The sequence below is a fragment of the Bombus flavifrons genome, chromosome 13 (genome assembly GCF_040668555.2).
Source record: "Bombus flavifrons isolate JBK064 chromosome 13, iyBomFlav1_principal, whole genome shotgun sequence".
NCBI classification, from domain to species: domain Eukaryota; kingdom Metazoa; phylum Arthropoda; class Insecta; order Hymenoptera; family Apidae; genus Bombus; species Bombus flavifrons.
Genome location: NC_138454.1, coordinates 10041405 through 10059719, shown reverse-complemented (window position 1 = coordinate 10059719; position 18315 = coordinate 10041405). Strand labels below are relative to the sequence as shown.

The window sequence follows — 18315 nt, the reverse complement described above, 5'->3', positions numbered from 1 at the left end:
CGCATAATAGGAAGAGCTAAACGTGCGAACGAGCCGGAGAACAATGAGACATACGGTTCCTGTGGATCCCGGCCATGTGTGTGCATACGAGACCAGCGTAACGGGCGTGAAATTACGAATTGGAAAAGCCACATAGCGCGGACCGTGAAAAATTCGCGTTTGCGTGGGATTTTCGCACAGCCCGTGTCGTTATAGTTCATTTTTTAGGGCAAGGAGGATGCTGTTACCGCAACGTTCCATGAGAATTTCTCTTAGGATCGACGTAGTTTCTTAGAATGTTAAAAAAAAAAAAAAAAGGTTTCTTTGTAACTCAAAATGCTTCAATTTTGACAATTCAGGATAATCAAGGTGCGTATTCCACAAACAAAATTATAAATTACCATTCGCTGTTTGTATCAAACATCCCTTGTACATTCTATCTTCCGTATTTGGTTCTATCTTTTAAAGATACCATTTTCAAACTTTCTTCGGACATAGAAAGGCGCAAGAGAAACGACGAATATCTAATACATCAACGATACCGCGAGTTTACGATCCGAACTTTCTTTCGTAATGCGTTCTTACATTCTCTTCTTGTATTCTCGAACCTGTACTCTAAGAAAAATTCAAATGATCCGTGTGAAAACCTTTTCCATGTTCTCTCGTTGTATCGTCGTTTACTACAAAGAAAAAGTGGCGTTTCAAAGTATCGTATCGTGGTATACCGGTTATTTAACACTTTGAAATTCAAGAGGCCTTTCGATAACCGTCCTCTGAGGTCGGTAGCAGGGATGCGCCGAAGGCTACCGTTGAAAATCTCCAGTTTTTGATACACGAGAATGGCAGAGTGCATCCGCGAAAGCCAAAGCAACAGAATGTACATACAGGAGAACGGATAGGAAGTTTAATCGGCAGCTTGTATCTCGCATACCGGCGTGCCTGGCACTGCCTAGAGGCTAGAGCCTAGAACCTCGAGTCTAGACCCATAAGTCTTCCGAGATTTTTCCGGCTCGATCGCATTATCCTGCTGTTTACGATAAAACCGTCTGACAAGCACGCCTGTTCAACCGACCGAATCTTCCACTTTGCGAAAATCTTCTTCCTCGTTTCGTGCAATGAGAAACGAGTGGGGCAGATGGATGTTTTTATCCGAATAAAAGAAAATTGGTTTTATTTGTAATCTTGAAATTGCAGGATATACGGTGGCAGATGTCTGATAAATGTCATGCATGCAACATTTGAGATTTTTGTGCGCCGAATAAACGTTATTTCGCTTATTTCGTGATCGAAGAATATCGTTTCTGTTGAACATTATTTTAATCTAACAACGATATTGCGATTATATAGATCTTTTTTGTTTAAAACAGAAAGCGAATTCTTAGCTGCGAAGTTGGAGCGTCTGTGCTACCTGCGGACCTTAAGTTTGCTCCACGCCGTCAGCTTTAAGCAACTTAAAGCCACCAGTTCGCAACGTGATAAATACCAATACGTGATAACGAGCAACTTGACCTTGGCGAACATTTCATATCGAAGATTTCTACGACGTCGTTTGATTTTTCAATGAAAAATGAAATTACTGCGATTTCTACGGTTTTCATGAAAATTGTTGAGAATTTCTGAATAATTCTTGGAAAGTTTGATTCGCGACAAAGCGTTACACAATTCGTGTTACGTCTTTTACACGTTTTTTTTTTTAAACACACGTATTTTTCTGCTAATAACGGTACACGTCGCGTCCGTGAGCGTGAGAAATTCAATTAGTTCGGTTAAATTTAGGCTCTAAATTCGTCGAAAGCGATCACCTCCTTCGCTCGAGTCTACCAGAAAAGCAACGTAACATTTGAGAAAGAGGTTACAATGTTACCATTAACCTGGTGAACGTCGGTCACCAACAGGCTGAAAGATAAAGTACTCTAAATTTAGAGTTCCTTCGTTACAAACGATTCCCGTTCTTTCAACCTAACAAATCAATCCGCGTAACATTCGAAAAGGGTCTATTTTTAAAAGACACTTACATTCTGTCAATCTTTAATTTCAGTCATTGGCAAAATACGAGAAGAATGACATTAAATTCTAAATTTCAAGAGTAATTTCCTTTTACCGTATCGTTATATCACTCTTCTCACTTTGCGATAGTTCTCAAATATTTTGCAAACATCAGATTGCTTAGGGAAAATACCAAATTTTCAAGCTGTTCCTCTATAACAAATAAAAATGCAACTTATTTTCTCCTTCTTCTACAGTCTTCGTCATACAAGAGCAATGTGCTTCAAATTCAAATATAAGCAATGATTATGAAGAAATAAATTGCTCCATTTGCCCAATTTCGTTTCAAATTATAAAATACAATTACACGGAACAACTCCTGTTAGAAATACCGTAAGAAGAGAGAGAGAGATCCGAAAATGATCTGAAAATTTTCCAAACCCGACCATACCGCAAAGTCGAAACGTTTCGTCGTAAGGAAAACGCGACGAGGAAAATAGGAACGACGTAAGAGACAATCGCGAATAGCGTCTGGGGTACACGGTTGCCCGAACGGTGTGAAAAAATCCTACGCTCGCGGGGGTGTGTCTCCTCCTCGTGAGGCTGCATCAAAGCCACTCGCAGTTTCAGTGCGCGACGGGCAAAAGAACGGCGGCATTCGACGAATCTCGTGGCGAAAGGTGTCTCAAAGTCAGCGTTGACCCGGCAAACGCGAGTCACAGCGCGACGCGACGCTGACGGATTGCTACGAATAATGTTCTGCGAGGTGCCAAAGTCGGTTCTCGGTTAGGTCCGAGTGTATGTGGCGGCTGAGTTGTCGGGTCGGTGACGTAAGCGGTAGAGAGAAGCGGAAGGACTCGAGAGTGAGAAGACTTGGCTCAAAGTTCCGTTCATCTGGGCCAAGCTCGCAAATAACGAACTGTAGAACCGGAGGCGAAGCACACACCGGTGTGCGCGTTACGGGTTACGGTGCGCTTGGTGGCTCTCAGCGAACTGCGAGAGGGAGGTGGGGGGGGCGAACAAGCGAGCGAGCCACCAAACGGAGGGAATGGCAAAGCGACGTAGTGTGCATTACACGAAGGGAAGGACGACGACGACGACGACGACGACGACGACGCAACGCGGGGAAATCAACCAGAGGAGAAGGTAGACCAGCGGAGAGAAACAGGGAGAGAGAAAGGCCAGGGAGGAAGAAGAAGGGCGTAACTGGGCCAAACAGTGGCTGTGTCGCGCGGTCTAGACACAGCCGCGCCGCGGCGGTTGCAGAGAATTAATGTTCTCAGTTCGCCCAGACTTTCCTTTTCGCTCCGTAACAAGCAGGCGGTTCCGCCATCGGCGGATCGTAATCCGTGATGTCTGACGGCCCCAAAGGATTACTAATTATAATGGCTTCGCGGCACTTTTGTCGCGGAACCGGGTCGCAACACACACACACAAACTACCGAAGCTATTCTCAGACGAACCAGGCTGTTTCTTGTTTGCACGTTTCGATATTATTTGCTCGGCAGGTAACTTCCGTTTCGCGTAAGAGTAAGCGAGCTTTTTGGGATCGTAAGCGAGTGGATTAGGAATAGTTTGACCGCTTGGATCTTTAAACTTTTTTCAGGCTTGCTTTCATTTTAGCAAATAAAAAAGATACGTAATGTCTTACGAAGATTTTTCCTATGCAATTATAATAGTAATTGTTTCGCGTCTTGTCCAAATTGAGATACTTTTTAATCTTAAACAAATGCAACTCGATGGAAAGAACGCAGCAACGGGGTGAATAGGAGCTAACGTATTAATAGAAAAATTGTTTGAAAAATTGATTTTAGATTTTGCAGGGTAGGATCGAGAAGGGTTAAGAAGGATTAACTTCATGACTGATTTCGAATTCAATTTTAGTTTCGAGATGGAAATTGATTTTTAGTTAGGAAGGGGATTAAGGGGGATCTATTCTACCGTCTCTCTGTAGAAAGTATACACCAGCAGGCAATGAAATATTGGCGCTAGTAGATCCGAAAGGAGATGGCGATAGTAGATACTGCAATGAATGATGATTTAGAAGGATTGAGATAGCTTTAACGTTCAACCGTTCTAATAATGAATTATTAGCTTGTGTAGGAATCGATATAGGTAGTTAGATTTTTCTCTTTTTATTCCGAAGTAGATTTAATTAATAGAGCAATTTTTAAACTATGATTAATGAAATTATAATTTGTGAATAATTTCTCTAAAGATGAATGTCGTTTATTTTCCAAGGTAAAACATCTTTGTATGTAACAGTAATATAGAACATCGTTGATTTAAGATGTTGACGATAAATTTAAACAAAAATATATAAAATTTAGACGAATCCTTATTTTTTTTTTGACAAAATTTTTATGATCTTGGAAAAGTGCCTTTGCGAGGGATGTTAAAAATTTTGTTGCCGTTTACAATACAGTACACGAAGATAGCAAATGTTTTTCAACACTACTATACATATTAAAGTCATTTGCATGGGCGTTAGTCGAAAGATCAGGAATATGTGGTTCGTGTGGTCATGATCGTATCGAATATTATGTAAGTCAGGTATACGAGAGTAATAAAGTTCACCAGGTAATAAGAACCATCGCCAATAATTTCTGTCGCGAAAAATAGTATGCTATGATATTGTGATACAACATCGATTTGCGGTAACCACAAACGCGATCACTGAATCTTTTTTTTCATATATCACGCAAACATCACATTTTTCATTAGCCATCTCCATGCATAAAGATATAAATAATTACTCGAATTATTATTTTTTACTTTGATATCCCATAATCCTTATAGAATTTGTCAAACCCTTATTTCTTGGTTATTTAACAAAAATATCAAAATTGTACAAAACATAAACATTGAAGTACCGGTATCTTAATTTATGTAGATATTACTAAGACAAAGAGAAACGGAATGCCAGTGCTTAGCTATTAATACAAATTAAAAGATTATTTAACTTCCTAGTGGGACTCTAAATAATTAAAATGCTAAATACTATGCTCCCCCGTTCGTTTGCGTAGAAATCTATGTACTGTGAAGCTGAGCAACTAAAATTAAATGCTACGATACTCGTACGTTTCCACGCTTATCTTCCATAACCATCTTTATTATCATTTTATTATTCCACGTTATTTTATCGCGTATTCTTAACGTCGGAATGATTTCACAGCGTGCTTCGAGTCTCGTGATAAAAATCTCTCTCTCTCGAGAAAGAGAGACGGCAGGAGAAAAGAAAGGTAAAAGAAAGAAAAGAAAAAGAAGACAGAATCGAGAAGCAGTGTGTTCCGATGAAGGCCGTGTGGATCGAGCAAAGGCATCTCGGTCGTTCTTTGACCGAAATAAAAATAGGCGCTGCTTGATTTTCGTCTGTGTGAAAGAAGGCATTTCGCGCGGCGTTAAGGGAGGTCAGTGGCAAAAGGCGAGCCCACGGACGGGGGTGGGTCTCGTCTGAGAATCTTCTCAGACCGCTTGGCCTTTGATCTCAATCCCTCAACCGGTGACCCGCTCGTTTCTAATTAATTTTTTGATCGTCATAGGGCTGTGTGCACCTTCCCTTCTTCCCTTTCAATCTCTCTCTGTTTCCTCAGTGGTGAAAAAAGGGTAGTTAGAAAAATTAATGATATATGAAAAATAGAAGAATTTTTTAGAAATACGGTAATTTGCTACCTAATTATTGCAATTTTAATGACGCTTTACACAAAAATAAATTGTTATGTTTAGAAGTAAATATTGTATTTAAAGATTACCTTAGAAAATATTGTTGTTTTCTTTTATATAAAAATGAAGTAATTCTTGAGAAACTTAAGTACTTGATATGCTTAATTTTTACAATTTCCGGGAATTCAGTATACAGAAGTAAATATCTTATATTGGAAAACAATTATTTTCTGATATTACGATTCTTTCCATAAAGTAGGATATATACTGCTCGAAGTTCAATTAATTATTTTCTCTTTGATGTTATTATCTAACTTGTCAAGTTCGCGTGAAATTTCTATTTTCGATAAGGTCCGCGTGAATATTCTTTGCTAGACTAAACTTCAACATTTTTCTTAATAATTTTGAGGACACGACTATTCGTTGTACGCTTGATTATAAAACTATTTTTATTCCCAGGCGTAACACGAACCATTCGAACGAAAACTGTGCTGGGTTCGAAAGGTTCTGCAGCTATTTTAGCTAGCAACAGGGCGTCATGCTTCTATCAGCTCATTCTTGCTACGGTTCACGAGATTTAGTCAGACAGTATTAGTCTTTACTTTTCTTTCTTGCAAATTGTAAAAAGAAAAATGTTCGTCTGCGTTTGGAAAGCATACGTGTTTAACTCAGCAACGTATTTTTGACTTTGAATGAACTTGTTTTATGTGTAATAAATCGAGAAATGACTACCAGTGCAATATTTATGCAGTATTTCACACAGCTATTTTCAAGTACATCTTTCGATGTTTTGGATCAACTAAAAAAAGAAATTATGCAAACGATGAATAAGATTACCGAGACGTACATTCTATTTTTACGTCGAATTCGCGATGCTGTGCTAAATGTAATTTTCTTTTGTGATTTATGATTTTTTATGTGGAATTAAATTTGGCGGAAAAAATCTATTGAAATTTAAACGCACCACCGAAATAATACATTTATTTCTTGTAATTGTAAATTATATTAATAATCGTCCTCTCATTCATGTTTTTTATGTATTTATTGCTCGAACGTTGATGATTTTCTTCGTAAGTTTAAGCGTTCAAATGAAATGAAAGAAGACATGTGGAGAGTGGACAGAATTTAATACACTCGGTAGTTTCATACAATTAAACATCGTAATTTAACTCCAATGCGTGGTTTAAGGCTCAAGAATCTCGAATTTCGCGGTGCGATAAAAAAGGTATAAGCGAAAGTCGCCCGCCAGAAAACTTAATATCAAATCACTTGAGTCACCGTGTTGTTTAGGTACTTTACGAGCAATGCAGGTTACACTATGGTTACACTATGCAACGAATAGTGTGACATTTCATGTGCACAACTTACGAACTTTCACAATGCCATCATTGTTATCACGTCTTTTCTCTATTTAAGTGGCAAATTAAGATTGCTCCGATAACACTGGTATTTTAGTTTCAAATATTCGTTATAAGTTTTGGACAAATTTTAGCAAATTCTTTAAAAGAGGAAATCATACTCCAATTTCTTAATCAACCCGATACTCGAAATTCCGATAATCGAAAAGTCATCAAGGAATTCTATAAGATCTCCAAATTTCTTATTGCGATAGAAATTCAAATGGAATTTTAGAACTCGTCCTTCAAAAATTGTTTGAAATTTCTTAATTATCCCATTGTTAGTTGCCCTAACAAGTCTACCAAATTATCTATCTACATTTCAAAAAGTGACGATAAAGATAAATTAACAAATGACCGAAGAAACAGTAGGAAAGACCAAGCTTTTGTTAAGCAGTACTTTGTAAAATCACGAAGACAGTTTATGGAACGGGTTGATCAGCGTAAAATGTTGGAAAATATTCTTCTGCAATTGCATCGAAGTAGCATCTAATCCTATAGTTCCGGGTGCTTATACGTCTACTAGAAATGAATAAGCGGTTGCTAAATTTACTGCTGATGATCAGTGGTATCGCGTTATAATGGAAAAAGTTTCTGCTACGAATGCCAGTGTGTTTTACGTTGACTATAGTAATGGAGAAACAATTAATGTCACAAGAATTGATTTACGTCAGAAATCTACTAATGATTAGATTGCAAATCTTTATACATTTGTGGGAAATTTAAATGTACGAAGATGCATTCTACGCACGATTCTGTGCATGTGCACAGAATGCATCTTCGTACATACTAAGTAAAGTAATCGTTGTACAATAATTTTGTATTTAAAGAGTGAATTAATTCAAATTCGCTTAATAAAAACTCGTTGTACAATCTCGAATGATCCGAGACACGATTTCCTATCATTTGATTCTACTAGGACTAATTTCCAATAGATAATAAATAAATAATTCAAAAGCAAAGTGGATAATAAATGGTAAGTTTATCCAAAAACGACTGAATTAATTTCTATCGCGTTCCATCCCCTAAAATATGCTTATAAAATTACGAATTTGCACAAACATTTGCAATCTACTAATACAACTGTTAGAGAACATCGCTCGTGCACGTGTTTATGTCGTTTTAAAAACTTTAACAATAACGAAAACTTGCGAGTATTCGACTGTTCCGAATTCCGAGACGCGCGTACGATTTATCCTAACCGTGGATTAACGGAAGTTCCTTTCGGCGGACGCAAGAATCGATCCCGCTCTGCGACTTGTCTTCGTCGACGAGACGAGCAACGTCCTTTCCGCGCGGTTAACCCGAAGGACGAGCGATCAGGGAGAAGAGCGTCTGACATGTGGCAAACGATCGCCAACGATTGACTCTACCAAAAACCGAATAAACTTCGCTTAGTCGTCGTCCATTGCAGTCGCTTCGTTTTTTCGTCTCTTTCGAAAGAAATAATCGACAACAGTCTGTGCTACGAAGGAATAGAGAAACAAATCTGCAGTGTGTTCCCGTCAACCGAGGTACAAGCGTAGCGATGAACATTCTACGAGTTGAAAGAAGATAAAAGTCAAGGATAACAAAATTAGATCGAGGGCTTCATTTTCGAGAAAAATGCATTTAAAGATTGATAGGATATGCGTGTATTTGATTATAGGAAATACGAATTTCATTCTAAGTGGTTTTTTATTAAATTGGTAAATAAGAAGTGGTTTTTTACAATTAGATATACGTTCTACTTGATTGAAATAATTTTCTTCGTAAATGAAATTTTCGACAGAATTTTGTTATTCTTGATTCTCGTCTCGTGTTGGATCATGGAATCTCTGTTATTCCAGTCGTACCATAAATTACGATCCATGCTATATTTCTATCGAGTCAGAATGAAACTAGTACAAAGAAAAGCAACAGAACGGGGAAAGTAGAAAAATGAAGCAACGATGAAAGGAGAAAAGGCGAAGGATCCGAGGATTTGGGACAAAAAGATACGGCAGTAGTCAGAGCAATTCGTTGCCAGACGCTGGCCAAGCTTGCGAAAAGACGGGGAACCGGCTGTTTCCAATTGCATTATCGTGCGGTGATTAATTGGTGCCCGAGGAGTTCCATTGTCTCTGAGCGACGTCTCGGTTCTGGTTCCCGTGGTGTATCTCAGCCTTTTTATGCCGCCACGCAAAACCACGCCGTGTGCGAGCTCTCTCTTTCTCCACCCCTTTCGCCGCCTCTTTGCGGCTTTTGGCCAGCGGAACGCCACGTGCGTGTCGGATGTTGTATTTTTTAATTTTGCTTCCGCGATGTAGGCAGTGTCAATCGGTTCACGATGAAGTTTCCAGAATCGCGTAGAATTTTTTAGGCACGTTAGTTCACTAAAGTACTCGAATACTTTTAGAAATCTTTTATCAGCATGTTATGTTACGTCACCAATATGATTACCATAGTCGTCTATTTCAAAATATTTCGTATAATACACGTTATAGCGTATTCATAAAGAGAGCTTATGAATGATCGAATACATTCGCGAGCAACTGTACGTACATCAAGCAAAAGATTAAAAATTTTAATTTCAAACGCACAGGTTCTGCGTCGACGATATTTCCTTTCCATAGCGATGAAAGAAAATGTTGGCGTACGCAATCAAGCGCTACTGTGCATCGCAACAAAACCTGATTGCAGCTAATAAATATCAAACTGCGTATATACATGCGTAATGAACGGACATGCATAAATTGCAAGTTGAAATAAGATGTCTTTTGCATTGCTTCACTATCATTGTGGAACATCATCTTCGAATGAAAATGTAAAACGTTTACGAATCTTTTATTCGCGATGAAGTCGACTTGTATTTACCTCGAATCGGTGGCGCATTTATCGCAACGATGAATCAGTTTCAAATTATTTTATTTAACATTTACCCGCGATCGTAACTGACGTTATTAACTAATCCACTTGGACGTACCGTTTATAACTGTTCAATGACGTTTATTGTTACAACCTCTTACGACCATAATCGCTTTATAAACGCATTTTAAACACACGCCTTTGTTACCGACGTCTGAGTTGCTGTTTAACTCCAGTCAAAGAAAACGCGACCAAAGAGAGCAGAACAGATCCCATTACCGATCTGTTGATCCACAACCGTGCACTGCTTAAAACACAATTGTGATTCCACCAACCGTGCATACTTTATATCTGTTAAAGCATCCTTTATTAGCATCATTCATTTCGTATTCTGTTGTTATGTTTCCTTACGACTTCGACGAGCTGAATGGTTAACGGCGAAGGGTACAAAGTTAGGGTAATCGATATATTCCTTGAATACGTAAGTCTCACGATGCAATCATCATATTCTTTCCAGTGATCGCTTCGGTATGCAAATTTTAATCGTACGTCACAATTGTACCGGATTACGTATCTCTGGATCGTGCCTCACAATACATGTTAATTTGGTAATTTAAGTTTATGGGAGGGTAAGGTAACGGTTGTCTGAAGTATACAAGAAACTATACTTGTTCCTTTCGAGAAATACTATTACGTAAGAAAATTGAGAGAATAGTATTTGTTAAAATTATAGAGTATAACGTACACTAAAAAATTACAATTTCCGTACTTTTTTCTAAAATTTAAGTTTTTATATTCGAATTTATCTTCTAAAAATGATCTCGATCGATATTATAAAGAAATTCGATAAAAATTAATTACATCGTCTTTTAATTGCTCTTGTACGCAATTTCATCGTGTCTCCAATGTATGCGCTTGAAATATCCATTGATAACACTTTTTAAGAGCAAGAAAACGGAAAAGCTGTCGAGGTGTGCTTTGAATGCAACGCATGCGAGGACTATTTAAATACACACAATCGAAAGTGGAAGTAATTAGTACGTTGGGTTGGGAGGTTCATTGTGGCACAGACGTTAGCATAGCCGCTAACTCTTCGTCTTCGAGGAATTTTACCCTAAGTCGATGGAGAGTTCGGTAAACAATGTCGACTATTCCTAACTTGTAGCCAGGAATTGGACGAGTCTCGTGTGTGCTGATCATACAAGCTAAAGTACTTGCATACGGAGTTCACGCTGGACGTTTCCTTTATGAGTTCGTAGTGTAGAAAAATACTTAACTTTCCCGCTTCTCAGGACCTGCGACTACAGACTGCAGTTTGTCTGTCTACCACGTCAATGATATTTTAATAATTTTTTAAACACTAGAGCTATTAGAATGTTTAAAATGACTAAATTGATGGTTTTTCACAGAACTCGTATTATCCATAAGCTAACTGTACTTCTCTAATATTATTAGATGAATTTGATCATCTGTATAAAATGATATTATAATAATTAGTAGCATATAGTAGAAAGAAAGAAACGATCAAATGTACGATCTAGATACATCTTATCAACAGGTTAATTAAGATTTAAAATGCAAAACTATGCGAATCATAAAAACTTTATAAATATTCATTTACCCAATAAATATTCATTTACCGAATGAATATTTATGACAAATGTTTCTCACAGTTTAGGTGATCTGTCTTGTACCTATTACAAATAACAAATAAAGCAGTTACTTTCCACTAAGAATTTAATAATCTTTAACAAAAAGTAGTATATCTATCATGTATGCTATTAAGATTTTATAAACACCACCGTTGAAAAGCTTGGTATAGCTTATTTGTTAAGGAAAGCTGAATCTTCTTAACGAAAAAAGTACGAATGAATGTTTGAACTTTTGCAGCAAAAAGACTAAAGTACAGTTATTTTTTTACACTATTATTGCGATATTTTTATTCTCAAGTTTAATCTTAATTTAATACGTTAAATTTGATATTATAAACAGTGAATTATCTGATCAAGAGATGGAATACTATGACCCTTAAAGTTTATTAAAATGATTTCCAACGAGAGAAAAATATTTCCTAAATATTTATATATACTATTACTGTACTATACTATACTGCCACTTCAATCAATTCTTTCTTCACACTATCTAGCTGTAATATAACGATGGTTAAGCATGAAGCAAGTCTACATATAATAATCAAATTAACGCAGCAGAAACAATATAGAAACCTGTGCAAATGTTTACTTAGATAAATAAATGAGCATAAAAAATTGACAAGTCGTTAATGACAAAAGATATCGGCCTTCGCTATTTTGTCTTTTCTTTTCCTTTGTAAACTTTACGTATGAAAAATGAGACTAAACTTTCTAGCGCATACTGTAATTCTTTACAAGTTACATTACACATCTGCACATTCCCTACACCGCTACGTAATTTCCAATCGCACCTATTTATATTCGCATTCTTGTCCCACATTTAATTCACCACGACTTGCAGTCACCTTTCCCAGTTCATCTGGGAAATATATTGCCCGTCATTTTTCCCAGAAAATCAACGACTCATCGTTCTTGTTCCTTCATTCTTCATATCACCGCTGGCTGTCGGTGGTACACGTTCGTACGTGTACTCTTGTTGCGGACAACGTGTTTCTTTCGCAACTTTATGACACGTCCGTCGGGCTTTCTAACGAATGTCCGTCGATTTCGCGCCGAGCCTTGTTCCACTTTTTTAAAGTCGCGCGTCGCGCCCGCCGTACACGGTGTCAATTAAAACTCCTCGAAGGAATTTTCCCCGCGAACGCGTCTCATTAATACAACGTTCCGGGAATACTAACGCAAGCCGGCTGTCTTTCATTAAGAAACCGACTAAACCCGCGAGCCCCGCATTGCGCACCCAGCATAGCTATGGCCGTGATTAGGCGCGCCATGAAACAGGAAAAAAATCCTGTCGACGATTCCCGTCGAGACTCTCGAAGCTTCGTTGTTTCGTCATATCTTGTCTGGAATTCCTACAGTTGCATTCTGCCAGAGTTATTTTTGTTCCTCTCGTTTATCTCGAAAGCGTAACTGTTAGCGCGTTTGGTCGATTACAGAACATTATTTCATGTTTTTAAGGATTTTATGATTCTTGAATTCTTATGTTTAACGATCATATGGAAAAAGCAAGGTGATGATATTTTTTGTTGATTTTTTATTTTTCTATCACTTGGTGATCGAAGAGAATGGAGCGCTTTGATATAATATAGATTATAGATAGGAAGAGGAATTTCTTTTCCGAAGATAGATGATAAATTCACGAAGATTTGCAAAAAAATTAGTCGAGTAATTAATTTCATTATTATATCGCGAAAATGTTTAGGATGCACGTAATATGTAAAAATCTATAATATGTTTAAAGTGAAATGCTCGTTATAACAGTTAGTAGGTGGAACAAGTTCCCATTTATGTTGCATTTCTTTAATTGTGCTCGTAGAAATATGAATTTGCATAAACATCTGCAGTCTATATTTTTAAAATAACGAATCGTATTGAAAGAGAATTGTAGCAATGCGTGACTGATCGATAGCGTATTAAACATTAAAATTGCTCCATCGTGATTTATGTTTCCCTTCGTAATTCATCAATAATTAGTTTCTCGTTGACTTTGTCTCATTATTCAAGCAATAATTCTTGTCTCTTTGATATGTTATAGGCGGCATATGCTGGTCTTCCATCAGTAACGGTCGTTGTAAGGAATTGTTGTCACAAGGAGTGACGAAGGAAGATTGTTGCGCGTCGAACGCAGCGGCAGCGACCGCATACTCCGAGGAAGACCTCGATAGTGGAAGTCTCTTTTTCTGGAAGGTACTTGGAGGAGGTGTCCAGTGTCGTCCTTGCAGAGGTAAATGAATATTTTATTTCGACTTTATCTCATACTTTCCAAAAAGCGAAAAATTCTCATCAAAGTTGCAAATAAAAAGAACCTAAAGCTTTATGATTATTATTACATAGAGCCTGTTACGATAGTACGTATTTATTTATCAAGACGTGATTCCATTCCAAAAAATATGATGTGTACATAACTTCTTAACAATTAGGTACTTTTTGTAAATATTAATCCTTAGAAATCTTCTATTAATATATCAATGCGATATATTAGTCTTTTATAAATCTTAATCGTCATATAATTTTGATAAATAAATTAGTATAGATTCATTGGTAATTAAAGAGCTTATTCTGCATGTTGTTTCATGAAAAGATCAATTCAACGTATCAACTATGTTTCTTAATAGAAAGCTGCACGGAAGTAAGGTGCGAGGAAGGGAAGAAGTGCGTGGTGCGTAGGGGAAGACCAAGGTGCGTGTGCAGTCCTGAGTGCAAGGCACCAAGAGGAGGAGGTCCAGTTTGTGGGACAGACGGCAAGAGCTACAAAAATTTGTGCAGACTGAAGAAACGCGCTTGCAAGAAGGGAAGCCACGAACTAGCGGTTGCCTATAACGGCCACTGCCAAAGTGAGTATGTATGAAAGAGATGGAATCATTATCACCACCGCTTCGTAATTGAATAGCCATCGAAAAGGCCATTTAGGATAGGTTCCGTGAAAATTTAAGAAACTATCGAGTAGATCTATATAATTTAATTTAATTGTAACTAATAATTAAATATAAAGATTATGAAATCTATCTATTTTTGGTTCAGAGATCACATGTATGCATAAATGAAATGAAATAGCTCCCTGATATCATTTGAAAATTGCTAATTTGTTCATTTAAAATACTATAGCATGTTTCAATAATTACATATAATATTTGGGATTCTCGAAGCTATTCGATTACATCAAAACATTTCTCTAATATCAGTTACTAGGAAAACTAACACATTCTCTTCGTTCATACTTTTCAACTCTACAAATATAACTTAATAATCATAAATAATTAAAAACATATCGTCGATTATTTCTGACCACTTCGGTAATTGACTTTTATAAGTATATTAACATACATATACGATATCAACAAATTGAATCATACCGCCGAATCGTAAAAATCGTTCCAACCAACCAACATCATTTTCATCATCTTCCATCATACTTTCCGAAGCTAACCCCAATCAACTAACCCCAAATATTTCAATTAACTCGATTAACAACATATCTGTTACTATCCAAATTGTCAAAAACTATTTGATCTTCAACTATCTCCTATATCAGCCCCTAAACTTCCAACTCCCAAAACTGCAATCGAAAGAAAAGTAAATAACCCGGGGTGGTCAGAAATCGCGTGTGCGCGCACGCGTACTAGGTAACCGCGAGAAGTTCGCGCGTGCGCGCTGGTCGGCGCGAAAAACAAACAGGGAAGGCGACGCATCTATCACGGGGTCGGTTTACGACTGTGCGTAATAACGTGTAAAGTGTCGAGCAGGTTCGTGCGCACGAGTCCGGTGCGGCCAAGGCCGGAGCTGCGTGCTGGACCAGAACCTGAGCCCGCACTGCGTGAGGTGCGCCCGCAGGTGCCCCCAGCCGCCCCCGCAACAGCGAGCCGCCGCACGCCCCGTTTGCGGGGCCGACGGAAACACCTACAAGAGTGCCTGCCACCTGCGACTTGCCGCCTGCCGCGCAGGTCGCGCCATTCCCGTCGCCTATAAGGGCCACTGCAAACGTGAGTCTCCTTTTACTTCTTTCTCCTCCTTTCTTTATCTTCGTTTCGTCGCTCAACTCCGCCACCTTCGTCGATCCTCCGACGTTCTTCTTTCTTCTCCCTCTTTTTTCAAGCCTTTCTCTCTTCCTCCTGTCACCTCGTTCCCCCTTCTTTTCTACCTCACACCCCCGTGACTGCGCGGACGCACCGTTGTTTCCGTCGGTTGCACGCGCTCTCTCTTTTCTTCTCGCCCCGTCTCTCTAGCCCCTGTGTTTGCCTTTTCTTCGCCTTCTCTTTTCGCCTCTCTTTACCGTCTCGTCGTGGCCTGCTTTTTAGTCGGTTTTTCAGCACAGCGGTGCGCAACCATCGGTTCCAGGGCAGAGAAGCCTCGCGGGGAAATCGTAAATATCCCACGGGAAACAGTGGCGGGCGTCCGATAGAGAGATCCTCGTAATGGGAAAGGTTTGTCGTAATGACTGCTCTGTTGAGAGGGGAAAGGGAAAGGATATGCTGTTGATCGATCGAATTTTTCATTGATCTTGTCAAAATGATCAATTTTGTCATTTGCGCAGCTATGTCATTTTCGCATTGTCGAAAATTTTTTAGTCGGCGAAGTTTATTTTATATTGATTGTTGTAGAATGCGTTAATGTTGACTCTTGTTGAGATAGAAATACGACTAGACATGTTTATTTATTTCCTACGTAACATTTTACCTCTGATCCTATGGATAGATAGTTAATTAGATTATTAGATTATAATTAGATTATCGATAAGTATCATACGATACTTCCTTTTCAATTTCGTTTTGATAGATTGTTTTGAAATATATCGCCGAATTCCAATTAAAATGATCATTAATCACAAATTGATCGCAATCTTTTTACGTGTCTTGTATTCATCTAAGATCCTCGTTTATTATTTTGATATAAATTGTAGATTTCTTCTGTTCGTTTTATTATTGCGCTTTTGTATTTTGGATTTTACCTTTGATGAGCGTGAGATTAATGTTAGAGGATAAATTTCTGTGCGAGAGAGCTCGAATACGTTTTGCGCTTTCTTTCGAAGGCACTACCTGTTGCTTCTCATGTAAAAGAGTGATTAAACGCAGGAAAACGGGTGTAAACTGCAGGGTGGCTTTTATATGGCCGATGCAACTGGTGAATAAGAATTTTTTTAATGCAAACTGAGACCAACGTTGGAATTGAACGGTGATGTCACAGCGTACTTTTTAAGACTACGTTCTGTTTTGGTTAATGACACGAAAAATGGAGGGGTATATTACGGAGATAAACATTTTTAATATGCACGATTCTTATATCTCTAAGCACGAGAAATACACGTGAGAATCTTGCATTTAATAAAGAGAATGTTTATAAAAATATTAAGTACTGTACATAGCGTAATTTAATGCAGGTAATTATCCGATATACAAATATTACTTAAATTACAATAATTATTTATATCCTCGTATATAGAACATATAGTAAATAAGAGAAAGATTAAACAGGTATTGGATAGATGAAATGAGGATCAATCGATAATTTCATATCTCTCGGATTATGACTAATTCATAAATTTTAATTGCACCAAACGTATAATATTCTCTTATCAACTCTACATAATTTCAAATGCTTATTGCAAAGATAAATTCTATATGAAGAATTTACGAAGATATTGAATATATACCTATAATGATAATTATCATGAGATAATTGAAATACTCATTAAGAAATTAATGGATCGTATTTATATAATAGTAGAAAACGTAATTAATAATTTTGTACGAAAAGGAATAATATTTGTTGAGCTAGAAACGAACGCGGATGTTTTCTCTTTATTACTCGCCGCGGCGGGAGAAAAAGCGGCATGAAATCATGCATGTAAAGGATTCGAGCAAGAAAGGGTGAAGGACGGTGACGAAGGAAAGGAACAAAACAGGCGGAGAGGGAAAAGTTCAGTTCATTGGTGAGCAGGCGAGTAGCCAGACCGCCGCTGCTTTGCATCGGAATGTATCTTATTGTTGTCTGGTTTGCACAGTGCCGAACTCTTCTGACAGGTGCCATAAAGTCACCGAGCGAAGTTATGTCCAAACAAGACTTTGCAGGGAATAATAAAATCCTGTGCCTGTGCAAGCGTTTACGAGTGAATCGCCTTTCGACCTCCTTTTTCTACCAAAACTGCCTCTTACCAACGTTCTGTATTTTTCCTCTTAATTCAATAAGATGCAAATGATGGAAACTTTATTAAAATATCACATGGATAATAATATTCTGTCTATTCCTATATCATCTATCAATGGCATTGCTTTCTTAAACACATTACGATGAACTTAGATAGAAACTAATTTTGCACAGTTAATTATTATAAACATCGTATTTCAATGATACGTAGAAAACGGTGATTTGTTATTTATTTTATGCCAACAGAGGTTACCTATTAGTTTTATTCTATTATTAGTGATATTATCGACAAATAGTAAGATTATCTATTGATGATTCTGTAGTCTCTAACGACTAATAACAATTCCTTTTAATAGGATTAGATCAGTTTAGGAGGCTCTTCTTAATATGTTTACGGTATCATTCAATATTTGAGACCAACACCGATCCCTGATGTTTACGTGTATATTTTCTTTTAGACTCGCAATTCATTTTAGTCGTAGCAAATTATTCTCATTTCTTATGTCATTATGGTTATTCAAGTACTCTTTCTTCCCTCTTTATTGCTCTCTATAGTTTTATAAGGCTCCGTTCTAAGAACGAAAAGTAAGATCTTTCTTCTCGGAAGATAAATTCCATTTTATTGTTCCCTTTTCTCGGCGTTCTTTCCTGCTCGTTCCTAGTCGCTTGAT

The 18315-nt window shown here is 37.7% G+C and overlaps 1 protein-coding gene across 1 annotated transcript in view; it reads left to right on the top strand.

The window, feature by feature from the left end:
• Positions 1–18315, top strand: part of LOC138186341 (follistatin-A) — a 59651-nt gene that overhangs the window by 17158 nt on the left and 24178 nt on the right. Inside the window, exons 2-4 of the mRNA XM_069126140.1 lie at positions 13539–13727; positions 14119–14337; positions 15247–15483. Of these exons, the coding sequence (XP_068982241.1) occupies positions 13539–13727; positions 14119–14337; positions 15247–15483 (645 nt within the window). The remainder of the gene's footprint in view (positions 1–13538; positions 13728–14118; positions 14338–15246; positions 15484–18315) is intronic.